The sequence below is a fragment of the Dermacentor silvarum genome, chromosome 3 (assembly GCF_013339745.2).
Source record: "Dermacentor silvarum isolate Dsil-2018 chromosome 3, BIME_Dsil_1.4, whole genome shotgun sequence".
Lineage (NCBI taxonomy): Eukaryota > Metazoa > Arthropoda > Arachnida > Ixodida > Ixodidae > Dermacentor > Dermacentor silvarum.
In genome coordinates this window covers 205,050,189-205,078,091 of record NC_051156.1, presented here as the reverse complement: position 1 = coordinate 205,078,091, position 27,903 = coordinate 205,050,189, and the positions used below count along the sequence as shown (strand labels likewise).

The following is a 27,903-nucleotide window of genomic DNA, read 5'->3' as shown; positions in this document are numbered from 1 at the left end:
GAGGGAGGAGGAACTGCTCGCGAGCGGTATAGACTCCAAAACGGAGAGAGAGCAGCAAACAAACAAACAAGGCCAGAAATGGTTGCCCCCTTTCGAAGCTCCCCGTCGTCGGCGCGCTCTTTCGGCCGCCGGTGCGATGGGGTGGTGCCGACGCGCCGTGACATCACGCCGGAGACGACGACGACGACGAACCCTACAGCGAGCGACGCCGACCGGCGGTTCGGCCAAAGGCTTTGGCCGCCAGTGGCTGCGGCTGCGCGCGTGCCTCTTCCACACTGCAGTAGCAGCGGGCGCCGCAGCAGCACCGTAGAGCTCGCGAGCGCCGCTGTTCCACGAGCCGCTGCAGCGCAGCGCGGGCAGCAGCTCCGGCGGTCTTATTTTTGGAGGCCGCGCAGAGCCCGCGCTTTCTTTCTCTCGGAGGGCTGCCGCACCGGTGGCTGCAGCGGCGGCGGCGGCGTGGCAGAGCCCACAACAACAGCGACGGGCCGAAAGAGAAAGCCTGCGCGCCCGCCGCAGGTTTTAAGGGCCGCGCCAGCCAGACGGTCGGGGAGGAAATCTATTCGCCACACCGTCCCGTTCCGTGGAGGAGTCCGGGGGCAGTGTCGCCGCTCCGTCTCCTCGGCCGCTGCTGTGTTCTTGGAGGCCGCCGTCGCATAACCATTCTTGCCTGACAAGCAGGGGACGATCGCTCGCTCTTCCTGCTTCCCATGATAGCCGAGGCTCGCTCGTCCAGAAAGAGGGACTCCGCACGTGGCGGCTCGGTCGGACGCGGAAGCACTACTGCGGACGGCGAACATTGTCTCTCCGCCAGTGAACGCCGGTGGAACTCCTATAGAGGCCGTGAAGGACAGGTTCTGGTGGAAGAGCTAGGGTGCAGTGGTGTTTCCGTAACGGGATTTAGCATGTTTCGCGAAGCAACGTCTCAGTAAGGCGTGTTTTGCACGCTCAGGAGACATTTAGCTTGTACAAGTATCTCTGCGCCTAGATTGGTGTCCTGGAAATCTCATCCCACTTGAAGCTTAAGTAGCACTAAAGTTGGTTGCAGCTGAGGCGAAGACGTCCACCTCGCCCGGCGAAGCCGGCGTCGTCGTGGACCACGTGCTTTCGGGGTTGCCATCATGGGGCAACGTGTTCGACAGCCGTCCTGGGGCGCCCGCGACACAGCCCACGTCCATGCGCTTGACGGATTGCAAAACCGATGAAGAACGCCTTTCAAAAGTGGAACTGCTCGCTCAACCCACCGTGTCGCTTGGCTTCTACTGCACTGGAAGCCGGCAGTCGAGAGTCGAAGACTCGCCGAACCCGCGATTATCGACACCACGCGCCATCAGAGAAGACAGAAATGTCACCTCTGACCATATGAGTGCCCAAGTGAGTGTTTCGTTGTGCTGTGATCATGTTCATATCTCCCGCGTCACCATGACGAGTCGACCGCCGGAACAGGGAACAGTGCCGAACAGGTTCGTTTGCCGCCTGCGTCTCCGCCGTCTTCAGTCTACGCGTTTCGACCGTGAGGTGGCCGCATGGTGCAGTAGTGGTCGTCGTTATGAGTGCTTACAGAAGACGAGCCGGTGATCGCCGCGAATCCTGGTCGGCACCGGGACGTCGTGGCCCCGTGAAGAACCCTCCGCCGCTCGCTCGGGCAGCTCCAGGATGCGGGAACCACGCCGGTCGTCGCGATGCTCCAAGTGCCGCTACTACTGCCGCGCCGGCACCACGTCGCTCATGTCCCACTTTGGGCTGTGCAGCCTGGTAGTCGGCTATTGCGTGATGGGCGCGTTCCTCTTCGAGTACCTCGAGGCCACCAACGAGCGCAACAAGCGGCTCGAAATGATGCGCTGGCGCTCGAACCTGGCTGACGCGCTGTGGGAGCTGACGGCCGAGGCGCCGCTCCTGGACCAGACCAACTGGACCGGCGAGGCCGTGGCCAGGCTGCGCCGCTTCGAGGTCACCCTAGTACAAGCGGTGCGCAAAGAAGGCTACGACGGCAAGGAGGACGCCCAGCTGCAGTGGTCCTTCACCGGCGCCCTGCTCTATTCGATCATCGTTATCACTACCATTGGTGAGTGCTTCTCCAGGCGTAGGAGAAAGATCTTATCTGCTGCGGTAGAAACAACGGTTGGTGATGCACTGCGGAGAGCCCGAGCTTTTACAAAGTACGTACGACCCGTGGGAGAGAGTTTGGCTATGCGAATTCATCATTGCGGGTCAAACTTGGATGTTAGCGGAGGCGTGGGTAACGCTCGGCGGCTGGAAAGGCCAAGCGGGAGAAAGGGAAGTAGGGGATGTAGCGGTCACACGGCCACTAAACAGTGGGCTACTTGGCCTAGTAGTATCTGCAGCGGCAGTCATCCCGAAGTTCGGAAGGTGATAGCCCTCCCGATCCCCGTGCACTACCGAAAACGTCTCCCCCCCCCCCCCCCCCCCCCGCCCAGTACGCACACACACAAACACTACCAAAATCAACAAATGTGTGGTGAGAAGTGCGTTCAATTGGATAAGCGCCTTTATTTGCTCAAGAAAATGCTGCTTTTGTGCCAAGGCATCTGTGGTAAATTTCAGAATCAGTCCGTTGAGACCTGAGATCCGCTGGACGGCCGTCACAATCCAAGAACCGAATCACTAGAATGGTGCCTCCCCCCCCCCCCCCTCAATTTCTTTATACAGAATACCTACAAAGTGCCCTCTGCGCGGTGTAGATAACCACGAAGTGCATATGCAGAGCGTGCTCGAGGCATCCATGTATATATATATATATATATATATATATATATATATATATGCCTACTCGTTTCTGTGGCTGTGGTGGGTATACGCTCAAGGGAAAAAAGAAAAAAAGGAAATGAAACAAAAACAGATGCAAGAGAGAAGAAGCCTTCTTGCAAGAAGGCGATTCCAGGGGTAAAGGCCGTGCCAGCGGTCAGTATTCATGCCGCTTGCTTCAGAGGAAGTGACCAATGAGCTTTTATATGCTCGCATGAAATGGTAATAACTAACGGCGCCAACATAGAGAATAAATTGCCGACGATGGCAGGATTCTGCAATTCTCTATTATACACCTATCGGCTTTTCAACCTTAGCTGCCTCGTTTATGATTTAATCGACCATGTATTCACGTGATTGCTCGAGCGGCGGGGACACTACCGATTCGTTAATATATTATAATGTCGTGGTCTAGAAAAAATGCTGGCAATACCGCGACTTTTTCATACAAGTGGTAGCAAGACGAGATGAGAAATGAGACGCGATGATGTAGAGTCGACTGCATTCACAAATATCGTGGTTTTCGGGTTTAGGCTTTTTGACCATCAGCATAAGCTGACTATGACGGTCAAATGTAGTGGCAGGAATACGCGAGAAAAAAGCCCTATCTATATATATCGAGGCAGTCGGTAAATGTGCGTTCTTATTTCTCTGGCAAATCAGTGTGGGTATAGCCTTGATTATTCTATAGCGTTGCATCTTGCTCAAAGCCGTCAAGGGCACACAGATTTCTCTCGTACTGCGAGCGCATTTGTTTTCCTGCAAAGCGCTTGCTCCAGCCAATGCTGATTCACTGATCAATAAGGCTTCAAGTCCACGGGGCTAGCTGGAAAGACGGCACTGGTTTCGGCACGAAGGACGACACAAAGAAGACAGTTGTCCGCATCCTTCTTTGGGTGGTATTTCATGCCGAAACCAGTGCAGAAAAAAAAAAAGAGAAAAAAAAAAACGAGTTAGCTTACTCACTGCATCGGTTGGATAATAACCGTTCTTCTGAGCCCAGTGTCGCGTACGCCTATTTGACACGACCCGAGTTACTGCAATGAATGCTCAGTGCTAGGCTATTGATACATGATCCACTAAGACGAAAATTAGGGAAGACGCCCGTACGCACACAACAGACAAGAGTACGTAGGACGATTGCTGGACTAACAATTGAACTTCACTGTTCATATACAAACCCGCATGATCGCATGCACCAAGCTAACACTCTAGCACAGTAGCAGTGCCACAATCACCACGTGCTACACACTTCACTACACTGAGGCTTTTTATCACAGTCACGATTCTAAATATGTACACTCTTTCCTCGGTTAGGGCACTTGCACGAATCCGTTCCTGCAAGTCATTCCCAAAATGTAACTGCTAGACTTGAGACAACGTCAGAAACTGGAGAGCAGACAAAGACAAGCGCTGTTACGTTTTGGATTATGCAGACCGATATAACCCAACTTTCGGCATTACCAAGGTTATTTTGTTTTTGAAGATATATCGCCGGCAGTGTGCTGTGCGGCCACTCTCACCAGTGATCGAGAATGGATCACTTCCTTGCACGAAGCTTTTGCGATATCAGAGCCACTTCATCGAACAACTTACTAAACAACTAGGCCATATACGACCATATAATCGGCGTAAAGAACATGTTAGAGTGATAACGATGCCAAGTTATCGAAGCGCGTTCTCATTAGACCACTGAAGCCGGCAGTAGAAAACATTTCGTGCGCAGTTTGGGCGGCTGACAAACTTTCGCAAGAGCGCGGAGCGGAGAGACGCTGCGCGTTCAGGGCGCTCCCGCTCGATGACGATTAGTGAGCGTGGCTACTCAGCACACTCTCGGTGATCGATTGTCAAACAGAAATAACTTGCCGGGGCCCTTTCGTTTGTATCGTTAGCAGTCGACACGCCTGAGTCGTATCTTGGTTGAGTGCATCATGACGGACAAGAAATTCTCTCGTGCGAGCTAGCATCTGTGTTGCATGGACGAAGGGGGTAGTTTGGCGTAAATTGATCATTTGTAGCTTGAAATTCGTCAATATTTGGGGGTGCTGTAACTGATATTGTCGGCCGAGCATCCCCGATGACTTTATAGGCTGGTAGGTAAGCTTAAGCGGGATCCAGCATGTAAAGCGGGTTGGGGGCAGCGTGCTTCCCACTACTTAATTTTACCTAAACCTTGTTTGAAAGTAAGACATTTTGTTCAACACTGGAAGGCAGGAAACTTCACCAAGTTGTTTCATGAATATAAACACTTTCTCGCGCTTCTTTCTTGTTGCAATTATGGCAGTACGATATTCTGCACAAGTGTCGCAGCAGAGACTGAAACATTCAATTTAGCAAAGCAATGCGATACGCCCACTGCTTGATCGTACCCGACGAGTACGTGTTTCATCATTGCTACGCGCCGTCGACGTCTAAAGGCTTCCAAATGTGAAAAAAAAAAAAACCATTTTAAGGCTATCAGATTTTGGCCCCAGAGCAGACGAAATGCTGACTCCACGCGTTTGATTAGCCTTTTCAGTGCGCATCGCCCTAATTATAGTGTACGGAGATAATTCAGCGGGCGGGGACAGTGGTAGAGGAAAAAAAACAAAAAAGAACATTAGTGAGCTAACCGTTAATACAGTTTTTGCCTGCACATCCGCATCTGCTGAACTTCACTCTGTTCTACAAATGAAACTTGGCGGCATTAGAGATGCATCGCGAGGTGGATCTATAATTTGTCGTAGGGAATGCTAGAACGATCTCGAAGGGGCACTGGGCGTTAATTACATCTGACAGGAACATTGCAACTAGTATAACCTGTGACAATATTTTCGCCGAGCGATTTATCATTCGGTTGGGGTGAGAAAGGAGTTAAGTTCGACGTCATCCGGATGTCCCGGCAATGTTGCAAAACATTTACCTCTCACCTACTAATCTCAATCCATAAGATACCGCGCTCGCGCACGTGGTGCTCGTCACGACTTTTAGTCTCGCAACTGCAGCGTATTGCAAAACCGTGTGCAACGTCATTTCCTGATGTCAAAGTGCCGTCGTTCAACTAAAATAAATTACATCGCATTTAACGGACAATGGATATACACGGTGAAAGGCACCGACAGACACACTGAAAGTGAGCCGTCAGGAGACACTGCACCCAAACTATACGTCAGACCCGAATACATTGCCACGCTGACAACGCCACACCGTGTGCTGAAACACACAGCGCGTTTTAACGAAAAGACCCCGAGTGAAAAGTTAGCTGCAGTTCGCCTTTCAGCAAACAGCCTGCGAGCTTTCAGGGCTTGGCAGTGCTTTGACCGTTTTTAGCGAGTGCTTTGTTCTCCGGTGGTTGGTTTCCGAGTCCCTTTCCGGTACCTGACGAGCACTTAGAACGCCTTCTAAATGAGTGCATTGACTTTAACAAGCGAATTCTGAACTAGCGGTCGATGACCAGACGTGTACCCGTCTTGTTTCTGCCTTCTTCGGTGCCGCTTGGCGTACCGAGAGCTGAAAATTTTCATGTGAAGTGCACGCAGCGTGAACATATGCATGTTGTAGGCCGGGGTAATGGAACAATGCTATGCCAATGCTTTTTTTTTTTCCATTGAAGACATTGTGTGAAAACTAACCTGATCAAACAAAAGGCACGCCAACAGCACTCAAACTTTTGAAACCACATCTAAGAAGAATTGAGTGCGCATGTGTGTACGTATGTATGCGGCGCGCGGGCGCAGTGCGCGAAGTCTACTGACGTTTTCGCTTCAGATGAACACATCAACGTTGTGCAATAGTGAACCGCAACTAACCTTCACAGCTATTGGGTATACCGCAAGTTTCTGAGCCATTGAAACTGCTAATCAGCGGATGAGCAGTTGGAACAATGTTAATTAGCTAATTAACCAGACAGGACCATTCTTATGAAAGTAATGCCCGCCTCTCTAAGTAGCCCACCAGTACAGGTGTCTCTCCTCGATCTGCCAAGTGGGAATGCATAAAAAGGTCCGGTGGTATATGGTATTTAGTTTCAGGAAACCAATCATCCCAAAAAAAGAATCTTTACCCGTGGCAATGTAATTATGCTCTGCCATTGGTAATCCCCCCCCCCCCTCTTTTTTTTTTTTTTTTTTGCTTTGTCCGAGGTCTCATGAGCAGCGCTCCGCCCACGTGATCACAGGGGCTTGGCTCGCCATGGACGGTGAATGATTCACGTTACAAGCTTTCCAAACGCAGCCCCTTCACATCTGCTCGGTCGCGCGCGTGCATGTGTTCTCGCCCACCCGTACTACCTAGTGTAACACACGCGGCGATTATCTCAAAAAGTTAGTTTGCGTCGGGAACGGTAGAAGTATACGAGCGGGAGTATCGAGGTTCGATCCCACCATCAGGCCTACACCACCTAGACAGCACAAGACCTGTTCACTCTGATTCATGACGTCATGTTACCTGGCCCGACTGCCATAGAATCTAATGGAGATGTTTCCGAGTAAGCAGTGGTGATTTCGACGTCACCGCTTTCGTCACGTCATGCTTGGCAATGGAAATTTCGGCAAGCTAGCATGACGTCATGGTTAGGAGTGAACAGGCCTTATGCTATCTAGGTGGTGTTGATCAGGCACGTAATTATTCTTCTTTAAACTATGAGTTATTCATCAAGACAGCAGCAGCACCTAACAACCACGATCAGGAAAATCTGGGAGGGTTCGCAAAGAAAAAAAATTCGATTTATAGAGCATAGTTGAGAGAAAAGAAGCATTACATCGACCGGTCCAGGTGTATCTAATCCCGTCGGCACGTAGTATGTCGGCTCTTAAAGAAGCACAGGCTTCGTGGTGGCCGCGCAGCCTATCTGGACGGAGAGGTTAGCCGACAGCAATAACAACACTACGACGGGCAGCCCTGTCAAAATACACACGCACTCGGTTTGGCCGGTATTTACACTTGCCGCCGCTTCCCCGTCTGTGCCGCAGCTCATATATATTCACTCGAGCGGCGTGTGGCCTCGTAGTGCAGCCGTCGTTCCGTAATACCTCGGCCTCTCGGCTGCCCGTAACAACAGGCGTCAAGTTTATCTCCGCACGAGACGCGCTTTCCTCTTGTTCTCAGAAGGTTCCGCCGCTCCGACTGGTGCTTTCCCACACTGAGGCCTCGGCTACCGGATGATGTCTGTTTTACGGCCTCCCTGCTTTTATTGGCCAGCTGTCGATGGGTTCCGGCGCAATATAAATGAATAAGGCCGTGGAGATGCTGTTACTTTTCCCGGTGTTCTATTAACGGCTGCATCTCATTCTTAGTTTCTCTCATCTTTTAAAAATTTTCGTGATGCATGTTTCGTGAAAGTTCTCTTTTTTTGGACGACAGGTACAGGCAGGTGCATTGTTAAAGGGAACATGCAGGCATCTGGCACAAATCTCGCAAATGGTGCCGTCGCTGGCGCCTGCGAAAGTGCTATCGATGCACGTTGCAGGTATATACTATATAGAGAAGGGTCAAAGTCATCGATCGTATTTCATCTGCCGCAAATATCGACGTTTCCAGACTCGCCAGAGAAGATAAATTTTCTTCGGCACCTGGAAGGCGCGCTTCTGAATGCCTTTCAGGTGCCTCGTGGCTTGTGCTTTCCAGGTGCATCGGGCGAGGTGCCTCGTGGCGCAGTTCTGCGCGCCTAGAGAGGCACCCGATGCCGTGATATGAAAGATTATCTAATTAACGCGACGCGGCGGCAAACGCCCGCGCCACCGTGCACCGACTCACGAAGGTAAAGGCGACGCGTGACCGCGCAGCGGTGGGACTTCCTCGATACTACCAGCGCATTCATTTGTCGAGATCGACAAGCAGACAGAAGAAACGATCAATATTACATTTATTATGAACTTGTGAAAGAATGATGCAACATTAAATGTTACAAAAGGCCTATTGGGAAGGATGCCCCAAAGTGAAAAACTGTGTTCGAGTGAGTCAATCGTTTTCGGGAAGGCCGTGAAGACCCCCAGAACGATGCAAGATAAGGATAGCCCTCTACCGACTAATGCCGACTAATAACCAATACTTGCGAAGAAAATAATATTGCATTGATGGGAGAACTTGAGACGACAACGATGGATTCTTGTAAAGGGTTGTCACCGGCGGCGACGCATGGAGTTACGACATCGAACTGAAGTCGCAGAACAAAGAGTGTAAAAAGAAAGGTGCGCCAAGCGCCTCCCCCTACCTCTCGCCCCCTCCCCCCCCCCCCCCTCCCACCCAAGCAAAAAATCAAAAAGAAGAAAGTAAAGTAAAATAAATAATTAAATAAATAAATAAAACACGTGGAAGAACAAAGAAAGAACCAAAGTCATATTCATCGTGTTTTTTGACTGTCGTGGCATTGTGCACCACGAATTTGTACCTGAAGGCCGAACTATCAATGCAGCTTCCTACGCGGAGGTCTTGAAACGTCTGAAACATCATGTGCGCAGCGTGCGTCCAAATTTATCGAAAGATGGGCGCTGTATTATGCACCACGATAATGCCCCTGCGCACTCGATGTTGATAGTGCGTACAATTTTGGCACGCAGTTCCGTCACTGTCCTGGAACACCCTCCATGCTCACCGGATTTTTGTTTATTCTCCAAATACAGACTGGTGCACCAGGTTGGCATTTTGAGGATGCGACGGATAATTAAAAAAGAAGCGATATGGGCTGCTGAAGCGCTTAACAGAAAAGGACTCCCCAAGGTGCTTCGATCCAGCAATGGAAGAAGAGGTGGACCCAATATTTTGTGTCTTACGGGTCGTACTTTGAAGGTCACGTCATCGATGTCTCTGAAAGTTTTTGAAATACCTTTCTTTTAAACGTACTACACGAACTCTTGGGACGGACGTCGTGAGTTTCCCTTTGTATACGTTTACAAATAGCAATACCAGCAAGTGCGATTTTGCTTAGCAGAGAACCATATCGATATGAGAAACTTTGAGTGCTACGGTGTCGCCCCTTGAAGCGGATATTCAGTTTAGACTAAAATAAATTTTAAAACCAATTCGTGCTCGTCAGTGTTTCTTTTTATATTTCATTGCAATTACATGAGCACGCGACGTGCGTTGGTGCTATCGGCGCCGCCACCACAACCATACTGTCACAATATGGACGACACAAGCGCGGCCCTCGCGGTGTGTAAAAGAGAAGTGCGTTTGGCAGCAAAAACGGCCAAGCCAAATGAATGCAAACTTATGCTATATGCGCTCAATCGTCTCAGCTGTGGAGTGACGGCAGCGTTGTGCTTACCGCTGCTGCTATGATCGCTGTGTGCACAAACCTTAGCTTTCCTGCTGTGTACACGAGGCACATAATGAGGAAATGTGCTCTGCAAAGGCAAACGGAGTGGAGTACTAAGAAAATAAGGAGGAAGGAATCGATTCAGGATATCAGAGTTCAGAGCTACCTGAGTCCACCTGGCATGTAGCGCGACTGCTACGTTGCCCAGGTTGGGAATTCCAAGTCTTCCCGTATCCCTGGGCCACTTGAGCACCTGCCTATCCACACGGACAGTAGTTCCGTTCCAAGATAAGCTTGGAGCGGGTTAATTGACACTGGTGTCGCGCAAGCTACGTACGTCACGAAGGAAAACAGGAGTGACCGGAAGATCGTCGCACGAGCCGTTAGTGAATAAGACAACGCGCTGAATTCCGGAATTGTAGTCGGAAGCTTCTCTTTAGCTTGCTGCCAGTTATCAACAGGTAGACTGTTTAGGTTGAAGTGTAATCCAAGGATTGCCAGCCGCATTTTCACGGGCAAACCATAAACGGCTTGCGGACTGAACGGAGTTGAGTTCAAGTACTTAGGTACACTTTCCTACCCTGCACCACTCGCCCTTCAGTAACCGTCCATGACATCCAATACCGTGCAGATAGATGCCTCGTCCGGAACTACAACGTACAAGTTGTCTTCACTATGGCAAAAAGTGCAACTGGAAATCAACATGGTGGAAATAGGAAGATGTCCGTTCTACTGTCACAAGACAGCAAAACCTCTGCATTAGCGGTAGACAGTAGAACCAGTAGAGCCTCTGCATTAGCGGTTCAAATGCGAGCACGCAAAGGGCAGTCAAGAGAGTATCTTCCTACTGAACACCAGTACACACAATGGATGACTCCGAGATACAGTCCTCAATGACGACAGCACAAGTAGGCCGATAGCACAAAGCTAGGACCATTCTCTGAAAATCAGTACTGAAAGAAGCCTCGTCCAAAATCTGGCAAAGGTACACGTGGCTAACAATATCAAAAGACTTCTCCTGATCGAATCAGCTCAGAATGGCCGGAAGCCCCAGGCTTTCGCCCACTGGAGAAGGCCCCTGATCGCTAAACCGTGGAGCTGAACAGAGCTCCTTTGGACGCAGCATGCCTGATACGGGCCCAAAACAGTACCAAGTACTGGAGTGAGCCACATTGACAGGCACCTTAGCTATGAGCCTGTAATCGCAGTTCAGAAGCGTGATGCTGAAGCCAGGCTCTAAGGTCGGTGTGTCTCAATTTATACAGACACAAGAGAGCGATCAGCACGTACCTTCGAGTTGCTGCCAGAGTCCCTTCACTGAGTAGCCTATTCACTAGTGATGTGAAAGGCTTTCATAGCAGCCTCCTAAACTTAAAATGAGATTCGACTGTTGAACCATCGTGCCCTATACTACGATTAGACTTCATAGACTTCAATGCTGAAAAGTGTTCTTCCTCAACATTGGGTGAATCGCAAAGTTCGCGCGACTCGGAGAGTCGAATGAATGGAAGCACTGCTAGAGTATAGGAGCTGGCTCGGCATGTAGGTTCTTATAGAACTGCAGCGCGAACTCGGTGTCTCCTCCTGCGGATTCGACGATACAGCCAGTGTTTGGATTTACGAGCGTGCAGAAAGTCGTGCCCTTTCTTGCCAGATGAAATGCGGAGAACGTTTCTGCTACACCGAGCTTCTATTTCTCACTGCCCAACGCCTCGCCATCCAGGTGGGAAGTCGCTCTTTCCAGCACAGCCTTGGACGACCAGCAATACCTGATTGACCGGGCCAGCCGCATAGCAGCAACACATGGGGCCCTGGACTGAGGGCTCCATCCTCTGGGACTTCATTACAAAACAACAAATAAAGTTTTCTACTACTTTTGTTCACTGCTCGGCACGGGGTATGGCTCTCATCAAGCTCAGGCCCACAGGAGAGCAGCATCGAAGGCAAGAGAATTGCGTCAGAGGCGATTTTGATCTCACCAGGTGCCCGCACCTTGCCCCGAGACCTGAAGCGCTCGCGCACACTATATAGCCTTCACATCATCCCAGTGTGAGCCGTCTGATTCCTCTCTGTTGTGCACCGAGCGAAAGCGGATGGCTGATGCCATTGCGGTAGCCTTTCTATCCTTTATAAGCTGTGGGCACAGGAGCCTGGTTTGTAGTTCAGCAAGATAACTTGTTTTAACAAAGAAGACTTTAGCTGCAGTGGATAAGAAATTTGTATTGTTCTTAGACACAAAGAAATGGTACGGCCACTATGTGTCTGTTACCTCACTGGACCTTAAAAGCTGCTCAAGGTAATCTATGTAACTTTTAAAGAAATATTACGGCAACATTTGTAAATAGAAACTATTCCGAGTAAATTTTTAAATAACTTTATTTTCTGAACATTTCTTTAAGCTTATTAATTGTCTCAAATGCTAAACAAACTGTAGAAGACAATATTTCTACCAAAAATTACTCAAAGAAGCACCGCTACACGATGCCCAGGCTGAATGTCTAAACAGGACAGTTCTGGAGAAGAACCAAGGCCCATTCATAGCCCTCTCTCCAGACGGCATACGTCACGCTAGTTGTCCGATTGGGATGTGTCGTCGTGCGTTCCGATGTCCAATAGGCTAGATGGTGTTGACGCGTCGCGCCCATGCATTCTTTTCCCCAAGCTGCGGGCAAGCCACGACAGGTTTGCCTTTCATCGCTCCCTGTTTCGCTGGTTAGACTTCGTTAGGCTTGGTACTGCATCGTACTGCTCCGAGTCTTCGTCCAATGCCACGTGTCTTATTTTATTGGTGTTGCATTTGTGAGCACGTGATTACGCCTCGATCAGTGTGACATGGGATGTCGTTGCGTTTCCGGGTGTCGCGGCAGTTATGACAGTGGACCCAAAGTGCGCGCTTTCGCATCCTTCAAGGATGAAGCTCGGAAGAAGTCCTGGATAAGGGCCATTCTTCGAAAGGATTTCACATAAGCATAAACTCCAAGGTAAGAAACTGAAATTTGTGATCTTACCGGCTGCATCGCATGACTCGCGCTCTCGCTCTGCTGAAGCGAGCGAGTATCATGTGTGGTGATGGTAGCATTATCGCGCTTCAGGTAGGGCAGTGCGGTAAAATTGAGCAGAAATACACAGGGCGGCGTCAAACTTCCCATTAGCCCGTTTCGTACGGAAGTTAATTAAGTCATTTTTATGCTTGGCGCAGGTCTGTGAACTTCACTTCCGCGAGGGTGACATCACAAAGCTGTCACACTTCGACGCAGCGTCAGGAAAGACAGTGACAGTCGACAGCGAGAGGGTGTGCCTGGTGCCAGATGCGATACCATCGATTTAAAAAAAATTATGGGGTTTTACGTGCCAAAACCACGATCTGATTATTAGGCACGCCGTAGTGGGGGACTCCGGAAATTTGAACCACCTGGGGTTCTTTAACGTGCACCTAAATCTAAGTACACGGGTGTTTTCGCATTTAGAAAACGCCCGTGTACTTAGTCCACCGATTTTTCCGAACTGTCCGTCGTACCTGAGCACGACTCGCGCTCGGCGAGAATCTCCAGTCTCGAAACGAGCTCGAATAGAAGACGATCGCCTTGAGCAAAGCCATTAAGGACTCTATATGCACAAAAAGAGGCGAAGAGAAATGCTGTCTCCTCATTCGCAGACTTAAGAGGCAAGCTTCCTGCTGTCTGCAGTGGTGATTTCTGGACCATCAAGGCCAACGATCGTTGTGTAATGTTTTTCCGCATCGAGGATAATCCTTCAACGCATGTGAGGTTTTCCGTCACGGTGTTCGCTGATCTCTCACTCGCAGTCTCAGCAGGTATGATCAAGCTGGCTTCATTACCTTGCGGAGGCGCAGTTCCAGACGCAGTGCGTGACATCCGGACGTTGTCCTTACCACTCCGGCAGCTAGGAAACCAGATGAGAGAGACGCCAGGAGTTGCAAGTGCGTCGAAAACAGCGACAGTGTTGCAGCATATTGGCTCCTTGCTGAATGAACTGTCTCAAGACAGTGGCACGACAGAAGAACACTGTGCGTTGTTTCGTCTGCTAAATGAGCAAATTGCTCTCGCACTCGCTGCCTCCATTCGTCGCTACAGTGCTGAAACATTAGTGTTTTCTAGCATCCTGAACTCAATTTCTCCTCACGCCTTTAACTTTGCTAGGTCAGCGTCGACGTTGACGTCACCCCATCCTGCAACTCTGCGCCGCGTTTGTTCCAAGTATGGAGGCGATCCACTAAAGGAGCAAAACGAAGCCACCTTTCTTTCCTACGTTCGAGAAAGGGTGAAGTCCATGCAGCCGCACGAGAAGACGGTAACGCTAATGGTTGATGAAATCTATATCAAGCCATACTTCGATTATAAAGGGGGCAACATAGTAGGATCTGAAGCCAATTCTCAAGAAGCAGCCACAACAGCTCATGTTTCCATGGTTCAGTCACTCCTGTCATCCAGCAAAGATGTGCTTCATATTCTTCCCGTATCTAAAGTGACCGTCGAAATCCTACATGATTTCTGCAAGAAGATAATTTTATAAGTAGAATCTATGGGTCTCAGGGTCGTTGGCGTGGTTACTGACAACAAATCATTCAACCGGGAAATGTCGTTTTTCGCAGAGAAACATGAAGTAAGAATTGTGTATTCTCATCCAGCCGACAAAAATCGCCCTCTTTTTTATTCCGTCGACCATGTGCACATACTGAAATGCATTAGGAAAAACTGGATAAATCAGAAAAACCAAGGAACATGCTTCTACTTTCCTTAAATGAGCCTGTCTGGAATACTGCCCGATGGGCCGCCCAAAATGAAAGTTGCATCATTTGAAGCTATACGGCAGCTATACCAGTTGAAGTATTTAGGGGTAACAATAACACGAAATTTTACATGGAACCAACATGTAGATAACGTCTGCATGACAGCCTATCAAAAGTTATACTTTCTGAGAAAAAAACTGTAACATGCATCGCGTAATGTAAAACTTATTGGATACACCATCTTCATTAGGACGATACTAGAATATTCAGCCGTTGTTTGGAGCCCCCATCAAGTGACGCTTAAGAGGAAGTTGGAAAGGATACAGAGACTGGCGGCGCGGTTTATTTGTTCGACGTACCGAAGGAAGGAATCGGTCACGCTGATGTTACAGCGCTGCAACTTGGATCTTCTTGAGGTACGTAGAAAGAAATTTAGGCTGAAGGTACTTTATCAAATAATGCAGGATCAACTTAAGATTGATAAGCTCAAATATCTACATGCTCCAGGCAAAAGAAACCCGCGAACTAACCACGACTACGTCATAAAGCCCTACCGAACTAACAGTGATACATTTCGATACTCATTTTTCCCGGATGCGATAGAAATGTGGAACCAATTGACAAACGCTATTGTTAGCCTAAAAGATGTCACCGACTTTGAAAATGCTGCTGAGGCGTATTTACGGGAGTTATCAATTTAGTTTGTAGTGCCAAGGGATAAGCGCGACTTGATGTTCATTGTACGTATTTTGATAAACGACGTAAGTGTGCTGAACAGCATTCAAGTGAACATCTTATTCACTGTGAATTGACAAGTGTTAAGCAACTTTGCGTACATTGACATTGTCCATATTTGATGTATGTAATTGTAGTGCCCTCTCTGTTATGACCCTTTATGCGGGTTGACAGTATTAATGAATTAAAAAAAATATTGATTGGAGCAGACATCGCTTCTCAAGCTTAGCTACAAGCTAAATTCTAAAGCCATCAATCCAACACCTATGGAGAGACAAAATGTCAAATTGGTGTTAAACGTCATGAATCCGTTTGTCTCAAACGCTCTTGAGATGCGTGGCGAAGCCCTCAAAACCGCATGTGCTAGTTCCAAGAGTCCACTTTATCAACATTATAACAACGTGGTGGAAAATCGTCAACGTAAAGACCCCTTCCAAAGGATCGCCGACTGCACGGCACCTTGCAAAATTCAGTGAATTCCACGGTGGGTCAACATCTGGTTTTCCTTAATGGTATGGTAGACTGGCTGGACGCTTGGGACAGCGTCAGCATGAACAGTGGCTGCTTGACAAGCGAAACCCATTTTCCTTTGAGTATAACTTGCTACTCTCTTGTTGAGTTGATGCGGTACTGCTTAGAAGAGCTCAAATTCAAGTATGTTTTGCTACAAAAATTTAAAACAGACACTGTTGAAGATCGCTTCGGTCGCTACCGTCAGCTTGCTGGCGCACAGTATCATCTCTCCGAGCGGCAGCTTCTAGAATCTGAAAAAAAAAATATCCGGCTGCAAAAGCTTCTGATGCTTCTGCAGCCACACAGCAACAGCGAGAATGACACAGAAGTTTCACAACACAACTTCTCGGTTCACATCTCTAATGAAGAAATTTCCAGCTCAAAGCACGACATGGAGGTCGTTGCCTATATCGCTGGATATTGTGCTCATTCAACTCTCAAGAAGGTGTCGTGCATACTTTGCAGCAGCATACTCATCCTGGAAAACAGGAATATAGATGTGGAATGTAGCACAATGATTGCCAACCTGTCAAGAGGAAGCTTAAGGTTTCCGCAGCCATGTACTGTGCACATGGTGCTGGTCACGACGCCTGTTGTCGAAAAACTCACCAAGGGAGAAAATGCAAAGCCGTTCCTCGCATCCAACAACCAGCGTGGCATTGTCAGGTCCATTGCCACATCACTGCTGGGAGATGTTGAGCTAGAGACTTGCGAAAATGGCCATACGTGAGAGACTCTCGTGCGGCATGTAGTGCGTGCTGCAACAAATGTCGCTTTGAACAACTTTTGCAGACGGCGAAATGACGCCATCCAATGCACTGCACAAAAAAAGGCTGCAGACAGAAAGATCAAAACGCTGAGGAAACAATGAGATATGTTAGTTTTAGCCTTTCTTCCTAATAAAACCATTTCTACAAATGCATTTCTGACCCTTGTTTCAGTTTGATGCCGTGTAAAGTGTAAAGGCACACGTAGATATTTAAGGACCTGCCTTGAAACTACAGAAAACTATATTATAAACAAGTGCGCTTGTTCAGGTTGCCTAATTTCCTAATGCAGACAGCGTAGGAAAAAAAATTACTCCATCTCCCGCTAAAGGGAACCATGTGTGGATGCGAAGCAGTGGGGAGATGGTTAGCTTGATTGAGCGGGAGATGGTTGTCGTTTCGATTCGGCTTCGCGTTGCCGCGCCGCCTCGGGATCCACCGCTCGACGTTGACGTTTTGATTCGGCTTCCCGAGCCCGGAGTTCAGGGTCCGCTGAGTCCTAAATTAGCGGCTTGGTCCACCACATCATAGCATTGTTCACAGCACACGCCTCATCTTCAAGTGCTTCGTTGTTTCGATCCCTTGACCGTGTACTTCGTTTGTGAGCGTGCCGCTTACAGCCGATCAAATTCGGGGATTCCTGCAGAAAGGATGCAAAGTCGGCGATACACTGAACTCATTTAAACTGAAGCACAGCTTGAAGGCGTCTTCGAGCGATGCGCGGGAGCAACAGCCCTGACGCCCTGAGCACAGCACTTGAAATTGCAGGAGACATAGCGCTCAGCCTAGAATCGTAGCAGCGCTGCTCGATGTCGCATCATGTGCGGCTTGAAAATTTCCAACGTCGAGGAGCTCATGGAATTAACGTCGCCGATACAATCTAGCCACCGTAACGATACTGAGCAAGCTACTGAGCAGCTCGGGGTGAACATTTCCGCTGTCAGAGCTGTCTTTGTCAGGCAGCACGTCGTCATTTTCGCTTAGGAACGCGGAATTTCCTTTCGGCTTCGCGAGCCCGAAGTTCGGGATCGCCACGTCGCCGCTCCCATTTAGCGACAGCGGCCCGAGCGCTCATCCCGGCGCTGCACAGGAGAGAGAATGAGGCGCACGCGCTCCGTCATTTTCATACCGCGGAACTACCGTGGCGCTCCCAGCGGAGTATGCAGCTGTCGCGCCACCTGTCGCGCGCTCCACCACCTCCGCTCATTAACTTCACGGAGGCTGGGCACCCTTCCGGCCATTATCTTTGAGATTGTGTAGGTCCCACGCATTGTGGGAGTCGGTCTAAGCGAAGCTGTGGTGAGCCGGCAAGGAGAAATGGGGCATCTCGGCGAAAGACTTGCAGCGGAATTCGGCGACGAACGAAAGCGCACCACAGTCGTCAACCCAGGCGGCGGAGAGAGAGAGTGAGATAGAATGAACTTTATTCGGAACAGCCCGCTCTGCAGTCGGCGGTTCGCTCACTCCAGGAGTACAGGGGCCTTAGCTGCTCTTGTCGCTCGAGCCACCCGTTCGAGCTGGTCCGTCGAGCCGGAGCTTAATAGCGCTGCCTCCCATGTCGTGTGGTGGGATGTGTTATGGCATACCTGCCAAGTCTCTCGAATTTTCCGTAAGGTTTACAAATTTATTGCTCGTCTTAAGATTTTACGAATACTTTATTATGTTTTACGAAAAAAAAATTACCGCCCTTCCACTCCGTGAAGATGGTCGAACAGCAAAGCTGTGTTAGTTAATTACACCGAGTGTTACGAGTGTTACATGCATGTGCATGTGTTGCACGTGATGCAATTGCGTAAACACAAATAAACACAGATCTACAGCAGGAACTTATATTGGAACGTTGCGAGGCGAGAAGAGGCAGCTACTTCCGACGCTACTCGACGACTGTCAAGTTCTCCGGTAAAAACCTGCCGAGCCACCACCAGAGGCAGGTTTCTCTCTGCGTTTTGGCGTGCTTTTTTTTTTTCGCGTGCAAGTTGCACTGCCCCTTTTTTTGCGTGCCAGTAATGAGAGCAAGCGATGAGCACGTTCACGGGCCAATTCTCGCTGACGCTCGCGGTAGGAAGCCTCTTCCTCAGGAGTACGCACTACTCGTGGTCTTCCTATAGTTGCATCGCAGCCCAGCTGCGATGCGCGTTCGTTATCCGAAAGGGCGCGCCGCACAGAAAAGTCTTCTGTTATACCCGTCGCCTCTCCTCATCGCGCCCAGCGCGGCCTCTCATTGGTCGCATCCTCCCCCCCCCATCCCACCTCTCCTCCTCTGCTGGTCACGTGACCTGCCCTCCCCCGGTGCGGCGCTCATCCTCTCCAGGTCCCGTGACCTGCGTGACACCGCCGGACGGACAGACGGCGAAGGGTCGACTTAGAACAGCTAAGCTGTTATAACAAATTCTGTTCGCGAAAAGTTTTCGCTCGCCGGTCCCCGGAGCTTCCGGTGGAAGTCTTCTGATGGCGAAAAAAATGCAAGAGGGTTACTTGCTTCGAGCAAGTTTATACAGACAGGTTTATGAAGCTGTCGCTAGAAAAGTCACTGTGATCTAAAAGCAGTGTGGTGCTTGTAATTATTTGTTGTGCCAAGTTTGATGCTGCTTATGTGCGGCGTCTAAATTTTCCTAATCTTTAATAAAGTGCGTTTGTATCCTTGAGGGTACGTCTGCTCAGGCCAGCACTTCCTGTCCCCTACCGTTTTGGTGTCGTGTCAGTGGGATTTTGCGAATTTCACAGGGTCTCAAGTCGACAGGTATGGTTATGAGCATAAGTCGTCAAAATAAACGAAACTCATTCAGAGTCACTCGTCAAATATATTTTTGCTTCGGTATCCTTCGGGTTCAGACTCCCCAATATTCTACTCAGCCGTACTTACTCACACAAACTCACGGTTCACGCTGAGTTTGAGTGAGTCTGAATGAGTCGACTCATGAGTGAGTTTGCCAACCTACCATTATGGGTGTGAACTCGGGTGTGCTTGCGGTAGATCACTGCGCATTCGTTGCAGTATGGGCACATACATATAAAAGTATAGCGCAGGGCGAACAACGTGGTACAGACTCAAATGTGAATACCTGCCATATATCACGGCTTCCTCTCGCGTGAGAGCGTTGTGCGGCGGTGGTGGTGTTCTTAGTGACAGGCGGTTATAGGCTACGTGTGTATAGGTTTGGCAGCGTTCAAAGGTCCATGGTCAAAAGTAGCGCTATCAGCGTTTCTTCGTCGCCTGGATTAATGAGCCCATAACATTAACTCAGGCGGCAGACAAACGTGACACAGCACTACCACCGACAACAGCCATATAGAGTTTGAGACGCAGCAACACTCTCTCGCCACCGGGCCGGCCCCCGTAAGGGGTGCCCAGGCCCCTTCAGGACCTTTAATAAAGTTAATTCTCTCTCTCGTGCGCGCGCGACAGAACAAGCGTCGTGCTGTCGTCGACAGCACACTCGTCGTCGTGCTCTCCGCTGACAGCGCATGCGCGGCTCGCGCGCGTGGGGGGGTTAGAGGGTTTCCGATACGCGTAGTGCGTTTGGCTGCAAAAACGACGATGCGAAGCGGACGCACCCTCAACGCTACGCCTCGGTGGCGGATCAAGGGCACGACCGTAGCAACCCGCCGTGGTGGCGTAGTGGCTATGACGTTGCGCTACTATACTAAGCCCGAGGGGGCGGGATCGAATCCCGGCCTCGGTGGCCGCATTTCGATGGGGGTGAAGTGCAGAAACGCCCGTGCACCGTGCATTGGGTACACGTTAAGGAACCCCGGGTGGTCAAAATTAACCCGGAGTGGGTTATAACTCCATCCGAGGAGTCCAAGTGCTGCGCTGGACCTTGCTATCGCTGTCAATGCTTCTACCATCTGGAAAGGACTTTCAGCCGCATTAGACAGACTGGACAATCACCCTTTTGTCGGGAACGAGAGTCCTCGGACTCTGGTCGAGCCCTGCCTTTCTCTCGCTTTATTTCTCTCTCTGCGCCCCCTTTCACTGGTCTGGCTCACTGTCGCTATAAGACACAGCACGACCAACGCTACCTATAGTGGACTACGTCCAGAAGTGCCGGGAAAAGTTCACCAGCGAATCCATGGGCTGAGGGGCTGCCTAACGCAGCGTCCCCTCTTATTATTATACTAACGTTTTCATTCATTCAGTCGTACAAAGCTTCGTCCGTCAGGATAAACCGCCAAATATTGGTATGCGTTGTGTGCGCTGTGCTTGAGACGCCAGGCGCGAGGTTTTCACGTGTGCGGTGCTGGAGAGACACCAGACGTGAGACTTCCACGTGAGAGCGTAGCGCTGTGCTCGATATGCGCCAGACAACCGCCAGCAAAGTATTAAATGACGCTGCAATAATCAGTCCAACTTGGTAGATTATCTTAAGAATGGTTCGCTCTGAAATAATTAGACTATACGCTAGGCGTCACTCGCAACCGCAATAATGTATGGGCTCACGAGACTTCCCGAGAGATGCTATGGCTCAAAACGTGCAAGCTTTTTGCAATATATGAGCTATTGTCCTTGGGATGTGGAAATACTTCCATGACGACCGGCTACGAACGTCTGCTTAAGTAGTCACTCTGCGCTTTCCATATAGTCGCTGCATTTAACTAAAAGCTGCATTTAACATATAGTCGCTGCATTTAACTCTGAATGAAGCTATATGGCGTGCGCATGCGCACGCATGCGCAAACACACATGCACACATGCAAACGCACACACGCACACACACACACACACACACGCACACACACACACACACACACACACACACACACACACACACACACACACACACACACACACACACACACACACCACACGCACACGCACACACACACACACACACACACACACACACACACACACACACACACACGCAAACGCACGTACAGACGCAAACACACGCACGCACACACAGAAACACACACAGACAGGCAAACGCACGCACGCAAACACGTGCATGGCACATACAGACACATACGCGGACAAACACACAGAGACAGATACCTAAAGCAATCTGCTAGACTGGCTAAGTGCAGGTCCGCCTGCGTAACGTCACCAAAGACAGGAACCGAAGAAGCAAAAGCCAGGCAGATTTCACGCGCTCCTTAGCGTGGAGGAGTCGTCTCACTGCCGGCTGTCAAGAGCGCTTAATTTATGACAGCCAAAACGAAAATAAGGCTCCCTTCTAGTTGCAGTGGCGTATTTATGGACCCGTGCTTCTGTTGTAAAAACGGTCTCGCTTCACTGGGGTCAGAAATGAACAGCGTTAAATGCCTGCACCATTTTTTTTTCTTGTTCTTATTATCACCTGCATAAAAAAAGAAAAGAAGACATTTGAACGTCCCATCACCTCTGCTCGTCGCTAAAATTTAGAACTGCTCGTGGAACAAACTGGTCGTGATCTCGTGTTGAGTACCCTCACGGTCACCGCCAGATACTCACGCTATAGTCCGAAACGCGACCCGGGAGCGTGTTGGATTGCGCTGGTCCGATGTTACCAGGAGTGATAAGCAGGATTCCCCTAGTTTATCGCTCGCCAGAGTTTGCTATATAGACGGCAGTCAGTGAACAAAGATAGCGCGGAACGCGCAATAGCAGCAGACAATAAAATGCCGAGATAAAGCCACGTATATCAACACGGGTGGGGTGATGAAATTACGAAATTTTCAGGCGCAAGTTTGAATCAGCTAGCGCCGTACAGGGGTAATTCGAGATCGTTGGGAGAGGTCTTCGTCCTGCAAGGACATAAAAATAAGCTGTTCATGATGATAATGTCAACACGAGTGCATCCTGCGCACGCCGCTTCCTCGTTTCAAAACACAGAAGACTTGGTTACGCAACAGCGTCGCCTATGGTCTTTAACGCAATATCGCGATACCGTGACTGTTCCGCTATTTATCTACGCACTCGACGCAAGCCGCGTTCCACGCCTTTCTGGGGCGCGTCACGGGCGTGTCTCCTCTTTGCGCAGACGTGGCGCAATGTCTAGCCAACCCTATCCTTTCTTTCGAACGCAGTAAAAGCGAGGAGGAGGAGGGAAAACTTTATTTTCGTCAGAGGCAGAGTTATCTAAATTACTGGGTTTCTTCTGCTAGGCGGCGTGAGGTGGCCGTAAGCCCTTGACTTTCGGCAACCTCCCAAGCCCAGTTGACGGTCCGCAGCTGGACCGCGGGATCCGAGCTGGACACCGCTACCTCCCAGTCTGAAGTGTTATTAAGTTCGAGTTCCGCCCTAGGTTTGAGCCCGGGGCAGTCGCTCAATATATGTGTCAGGTCCGCTTTATAGGCGTCGCAGTTCTTGCATTTAGGTGAGAAGCAGCCCGGATATATTAGTGAATACTTGTAAGGGTTGGCAAATGAGCCAGTCTGCAACTGTCTCCAGGTCACCTGTTGCAGTTTATCAAGTGATTTATGCGGAGGGGGGTATTTTTGTTTACCTTCGCGGTAGTGCATAGTAATTTCATGGAAAGTCACCATGCGATCCCTCGCTGAACCCAGGTCGAGGCCTCCCACCGCCCGGCTGATGAAACCTCGGGCATAATTGTGGGCAGCCTCATTTCCTGGGTGCGAGGAATGTGCCGGGACCCAGATGATTTGAATCTGGCGATCAGGTGGTGGATATTTGTTTAGAATTTGCATGGCCGGTTTGTGGATTTTGCCACTGGCAAAGTTTCTAACTGCGGCTTTGGAATCGCTAAAAATGATTTCCGCGGTGGTGCCATTTATAGCCAGACCTATAGCTGCCTCTTCTGCTTCCTCTGCATGCATGCAACAAATTGTTGCTGTGGAGTGGGCCTGACCTTGATTGTTGACTATGCCTATAGAGAAGGCATCTCGACTTGGGTATTCCGCAATCTCGACGTGGACTATATCCTGCAGACCCGAGTAGTGTTTAAGTAAAAGCGAAAAAAAATTCTGTAACTTACTTGCCCAGGTAATGCACCATGGGTGGAAGGCTAAACAATTGAAAGAAGGCACCGACGGTATGACTACGTGACTCCTTATTTTTCGTCCGCCCATGAGGTTACGCCTAAGCGATGATAAATCAAGTTTGAATCTAGATAAGCCAACGAAACTGGAGGTGTGCCGAGGGTTAAATTTTGTGTCTCGATACCATTAACTCATTCATCTGAGGGCGTCGCCACATCTCGCGGAGTATCCGAACTTTGCCAACTCGGGCCATTCTACATAGCACCCCAGATCCGGAAATTTAGCCTTTAACTTCGGCACATCTACGGATGTTGCGATGGATTGTGGTTAATGCACTTCCGTGCGTGAGATCTGTCGTCTCGTCTCCAACCTGTTGGCTCAGTCGGAGACACCCCTATTCAGTGGGGTGATAGATATATTTCTCAGTTGGTTAAAGCAGCCAACTCGTTGAGGTGGTAAATCACAGGGCCATCACACCATGTTGTGCAGGTTTACCACACTGGACGGCTCGTCACGTGACTATACGTCACTGATTTATGTCGTTTGCGCCTCGTCCGTGACCCGCATGGACGAAATATCCTGAATTATCTCCCACAAATGAATTCTAGCGAACAAGCAGCGCGAATTGAGAATGCTTTGTAAGTATGCCAACAAGCGCCGTCTTTGACTAACATTATTTTGCCAAAAGACCATTTTTGAGGCAGTCGGCTAATTACGTTCAACTCCGACAAAACAACACTGATCGCGGCCAATTGACCGTTGTTTCTTAGCGACCTTTATCTTGACCTTGCTGAAAGTACAGACAGAATTGGGGAAGATAGTGAGGTCGAGAGTATCAACACGTTTTCCTGATCTGTCGTCTGCTCGCATCGCCCGTCGTGTGGCTGTTCTCCACAAACGGTTTGACGGCGGAACTGTTTTCTGCTCAGTGGCTATTTGGCGCTGAGCTGTTGAGCTCAAGGTCGCCGGTTCGATCACTGCGGCCGCATTTTGACGGGGCGAAATGCAACAAAATGCTCGTGTACTTAGATTTAGGTGCACGACAAAGAACTACAGGTGGTTTAAATTAATTCGGATTCCCAAGCTACGACGTGCTTCGTAATCAGATCGCTGTTTTAGCACGTAATATCTAAGAATGTAATTTATTTAACAGTGCCGCCGAAATGTTCGGCACACGGCGAATCCTCAAGCGAGGGCTGCTATACAGGCGCGATTTGTTGCAGCTTTATCTCACCACGCTATCCTCTCAACTGAATTAACTATTCGTCCCATCGTGTTAATCCGCATTAGATAACGTTTACGCGCTTTTGCAGGCTCGTTCCTATCCGAAGCTTATTTGTCGTATCATATGACTTTCCGTCATATGACAGGCAAGCCTTCTGGTGAAGCGAGGACTGTGCGTGTGCCTGCCAATCTTGGCCCGTAATCACAAACACCTCTTACAATATAAATGTTCGTAAAAGAATATTTCCCCGAATCCTGGCGTCGGACACATCATTAGTGAAGGTGGCTGGCCAATGGCAAAAATTACTCACGCAGGTAAACCTTTATGAATATGGCCCCTTGGCATTTTCTTTTCCCGCGACATCGTAGTGAGATTGGTGCGAGCGAGAAGCCTTATTGCACTAGGTGCGTGCTATTCTTTGAGCAATCCTGATGAGTGGTGACAGCTGATGCAAGCATTGAAGCGGTCGTTTGAGACACATACATGTCTTTCGTGCTTGAAGCGGCGGTGAGGTCTTCGTCGTCCTTCTGCTCCAGGATTTCTAGCCGTCCATTGGCCCCAATCGATTACGTCTTTCCGGTTTCTGCTGGGTGCATTGAATATGAAACGGAGATGCATTTTCACGCAACGCTGTTGTTAGCGAATGCACCTGGTAGAATTTTCCGCCAGCACTTTATTGAATAAAAGTTCAAAAATTAAAAATTTAATTATGGGGTTTTACGTGCCAAAACCACGATATGATTATGAGGCACGCCGTAGTGGGAGACTCCGGAAATTTGGACCACCTGGGCTTCTTTAACGTGCACCTAAATCTAAGTACACGGGTGTTTTTCGCATTTCGCCCCCATCGAAATGCAGCCACCGTGGCCGGGATTCGATCCCGCGACCTCGTGCTCAGCAGCCCAACACCAGCCACTGAGCAACCACGGCGGGTTTGAATAAAAGCTCGTGGACGTATAAAATATGGTGCGAGAAAGCACCACTTCTCTTGCTCGAGCTCGTGTACACATGTACGCATATTTTCCTTCCTAATTGCTTCTTCCTTAATTAATGTACGCATTCCATTCTTAATTTGTCAGGCGCCGCCGGCGTTTCTCCGGCTTTCCCCCCTCCCGACAATATATAAAGGCAAGTAAAAAAATACCCCCATAACTGAAACATCTTTCCCAACACTCTCTATCCAGGATTTCAAGTAAGTTAAACGAGCATATTTTACACGCGACGTGGTGTCTCCGGCATTTTTGGCGCAACACAACCCCCCGTTAACTTCTTCGCAACTGTTTTGCACTGAAACTCAGCGTTTTTGTTTCGTGCTTATATCGAACTTGCGGGAATACCGTACAGAGGTTTTCACATCTCATAATCGTGACGATTGAATGAAGCACTTAAGCCAGAAAATAACGTGAACCTGGCACCGAAGTCACATTAACCACAGCTAACACGCACATCAAATTAGACCACTGCCTCCGAACGTCTAACGTTCCTCGTCCCGATTTTTTATATGCACGCAACCGACGCTTCGCTTCTCTGCGGGCACCTCATAACACGTGATGCTGATGCACTATTTGATGGACGACTCAAACAAAACAAGAAGTAGCGTTCTAATACTATTTTGCCTTCTCTTATAAATATGTGGGGGTGTCCCTTTTCAAGACAGTGTATCGAGTTTCCTTACTTTCAAATGTCTCTATTTTACATGCGTGCGTGCATTTATTATACAGGGTGATCATTTCATGAGTGATAAAGGGTGAATGATTCTTCCTGGAAATTCAAGTGGACACGTCTTGCAAGCTCGCCAGCTACAATTCGCTAATTGCAATACGGGCCGTAATGTAACTAATTAAGAAGTTAATTCATAAATGTTCGTTAATTAGTTGAATGTGTGTTTCGAGTTCTCGTGTTAGTAATATCCGCCTCTTCGAATAATCCAGCTCAACGACAGGAAATATGCTGTCTTCCACAGGCGACTTTTTTAAAATTCCGTAAAGCTTAAAAATGATCACCCTGTATACCTGGATTACATTGAAATTCGCGATACCACGCTTTGCGCAAGCATTTGTTACGTCCTTTTACTTTAAAAAAACATACACAGCGTCCAGCGACCACAAAGCCGTTCGATCAAAATTGTAAACACAAGCATGCAGGTGAGGCTAAACGCCAGAACAAACAAGTGGTGCAGACAATTATTTCAGTGCGTATAGGATAGACAAGGAGACGGACGCTTTTTAAGCTCTTGTTGCTTTTTACGTTCTGTCCTGCACTGCAGCCCAAATAACGGTCAACAAACTATCCCACCATCTCGTACATTGCGGTCAATTTCATTCGTACGCAGGAATGCGACTGAAAGAAGGAATAAAGATAGCGCTGTCGCTGGCCAAGAAGCCACATAGAGACATTAGGTCGAGGCCCAAAGAAGCAAAGAGAAAAACAATGTTCCTGTCTCATCACCTAGAGACATGAATCGCTCCACATACGTTGGCGGCGAAGTGCGCGCATTACCGGGAAGCGCGGTTTCATTGAAAACAGGAAGCGCCCGTTCCACAGCCGGGTTCATTTATACCGCTCGCGCGGCTATAGAGCTGCTCGCAGTGACTCATTTTTGCGTCGCACTATCAAGGATCAGGCGCACCCCACCGGCGTGGTCACAACGGGGATGCTTTCATCGGCGAAGCTCCCCTCGGCGAGTCGTGCTGGCCCGGGAGGCCCTCGTGGGCGTCTGTGTTGACATTCTCGGGAGTCTCTGGCCGGGTCGCGCGCACGCTTGTATGCGTGCGTGCGTGTTGGGTATGTGCACATGTGTGTATTGGAGTTTTCGTGTGTGCACGAGCGCGTGCGTATGGGTGAGTATATGTGCAGGAGCGAAGGTGTGCGCGAGGATAGTGAAAGAAAGAGAGAGTATGCGTATGAGCAAGAATGAGTGTATGAGAAAGCAAGCGGAATAGAAAGTGTGTAGATGCGCGTATTTGCGCAAGAGTGAGAGTGTGCGTGAGGGGAG

The 27,903-nt window shown here is 49.3% G+C and overlaps 1 protein-coding gene across 1 annotated transcript in view; it reads left to right on the top strand.

Annotated features, from left to right (window-relative positions):
• Positions 1–27,903, top strand: part of LOC119446530 (potassium channel subfamily K member 12) — a 45,152-nt gene continuing 17,249 nt past the window's right edge. The window contains exon 1 of the mRNA XM_037710979.2: positions 1–2,062. Coding sequence (XP_037566907.1) covers positions 1,654–2,062 — 409 coding nt within the window. The 5' untranslated portion in view covers positions 1–1,653. The remainder of the gene's footprint in view (positions 2,063–27,903) is intronic.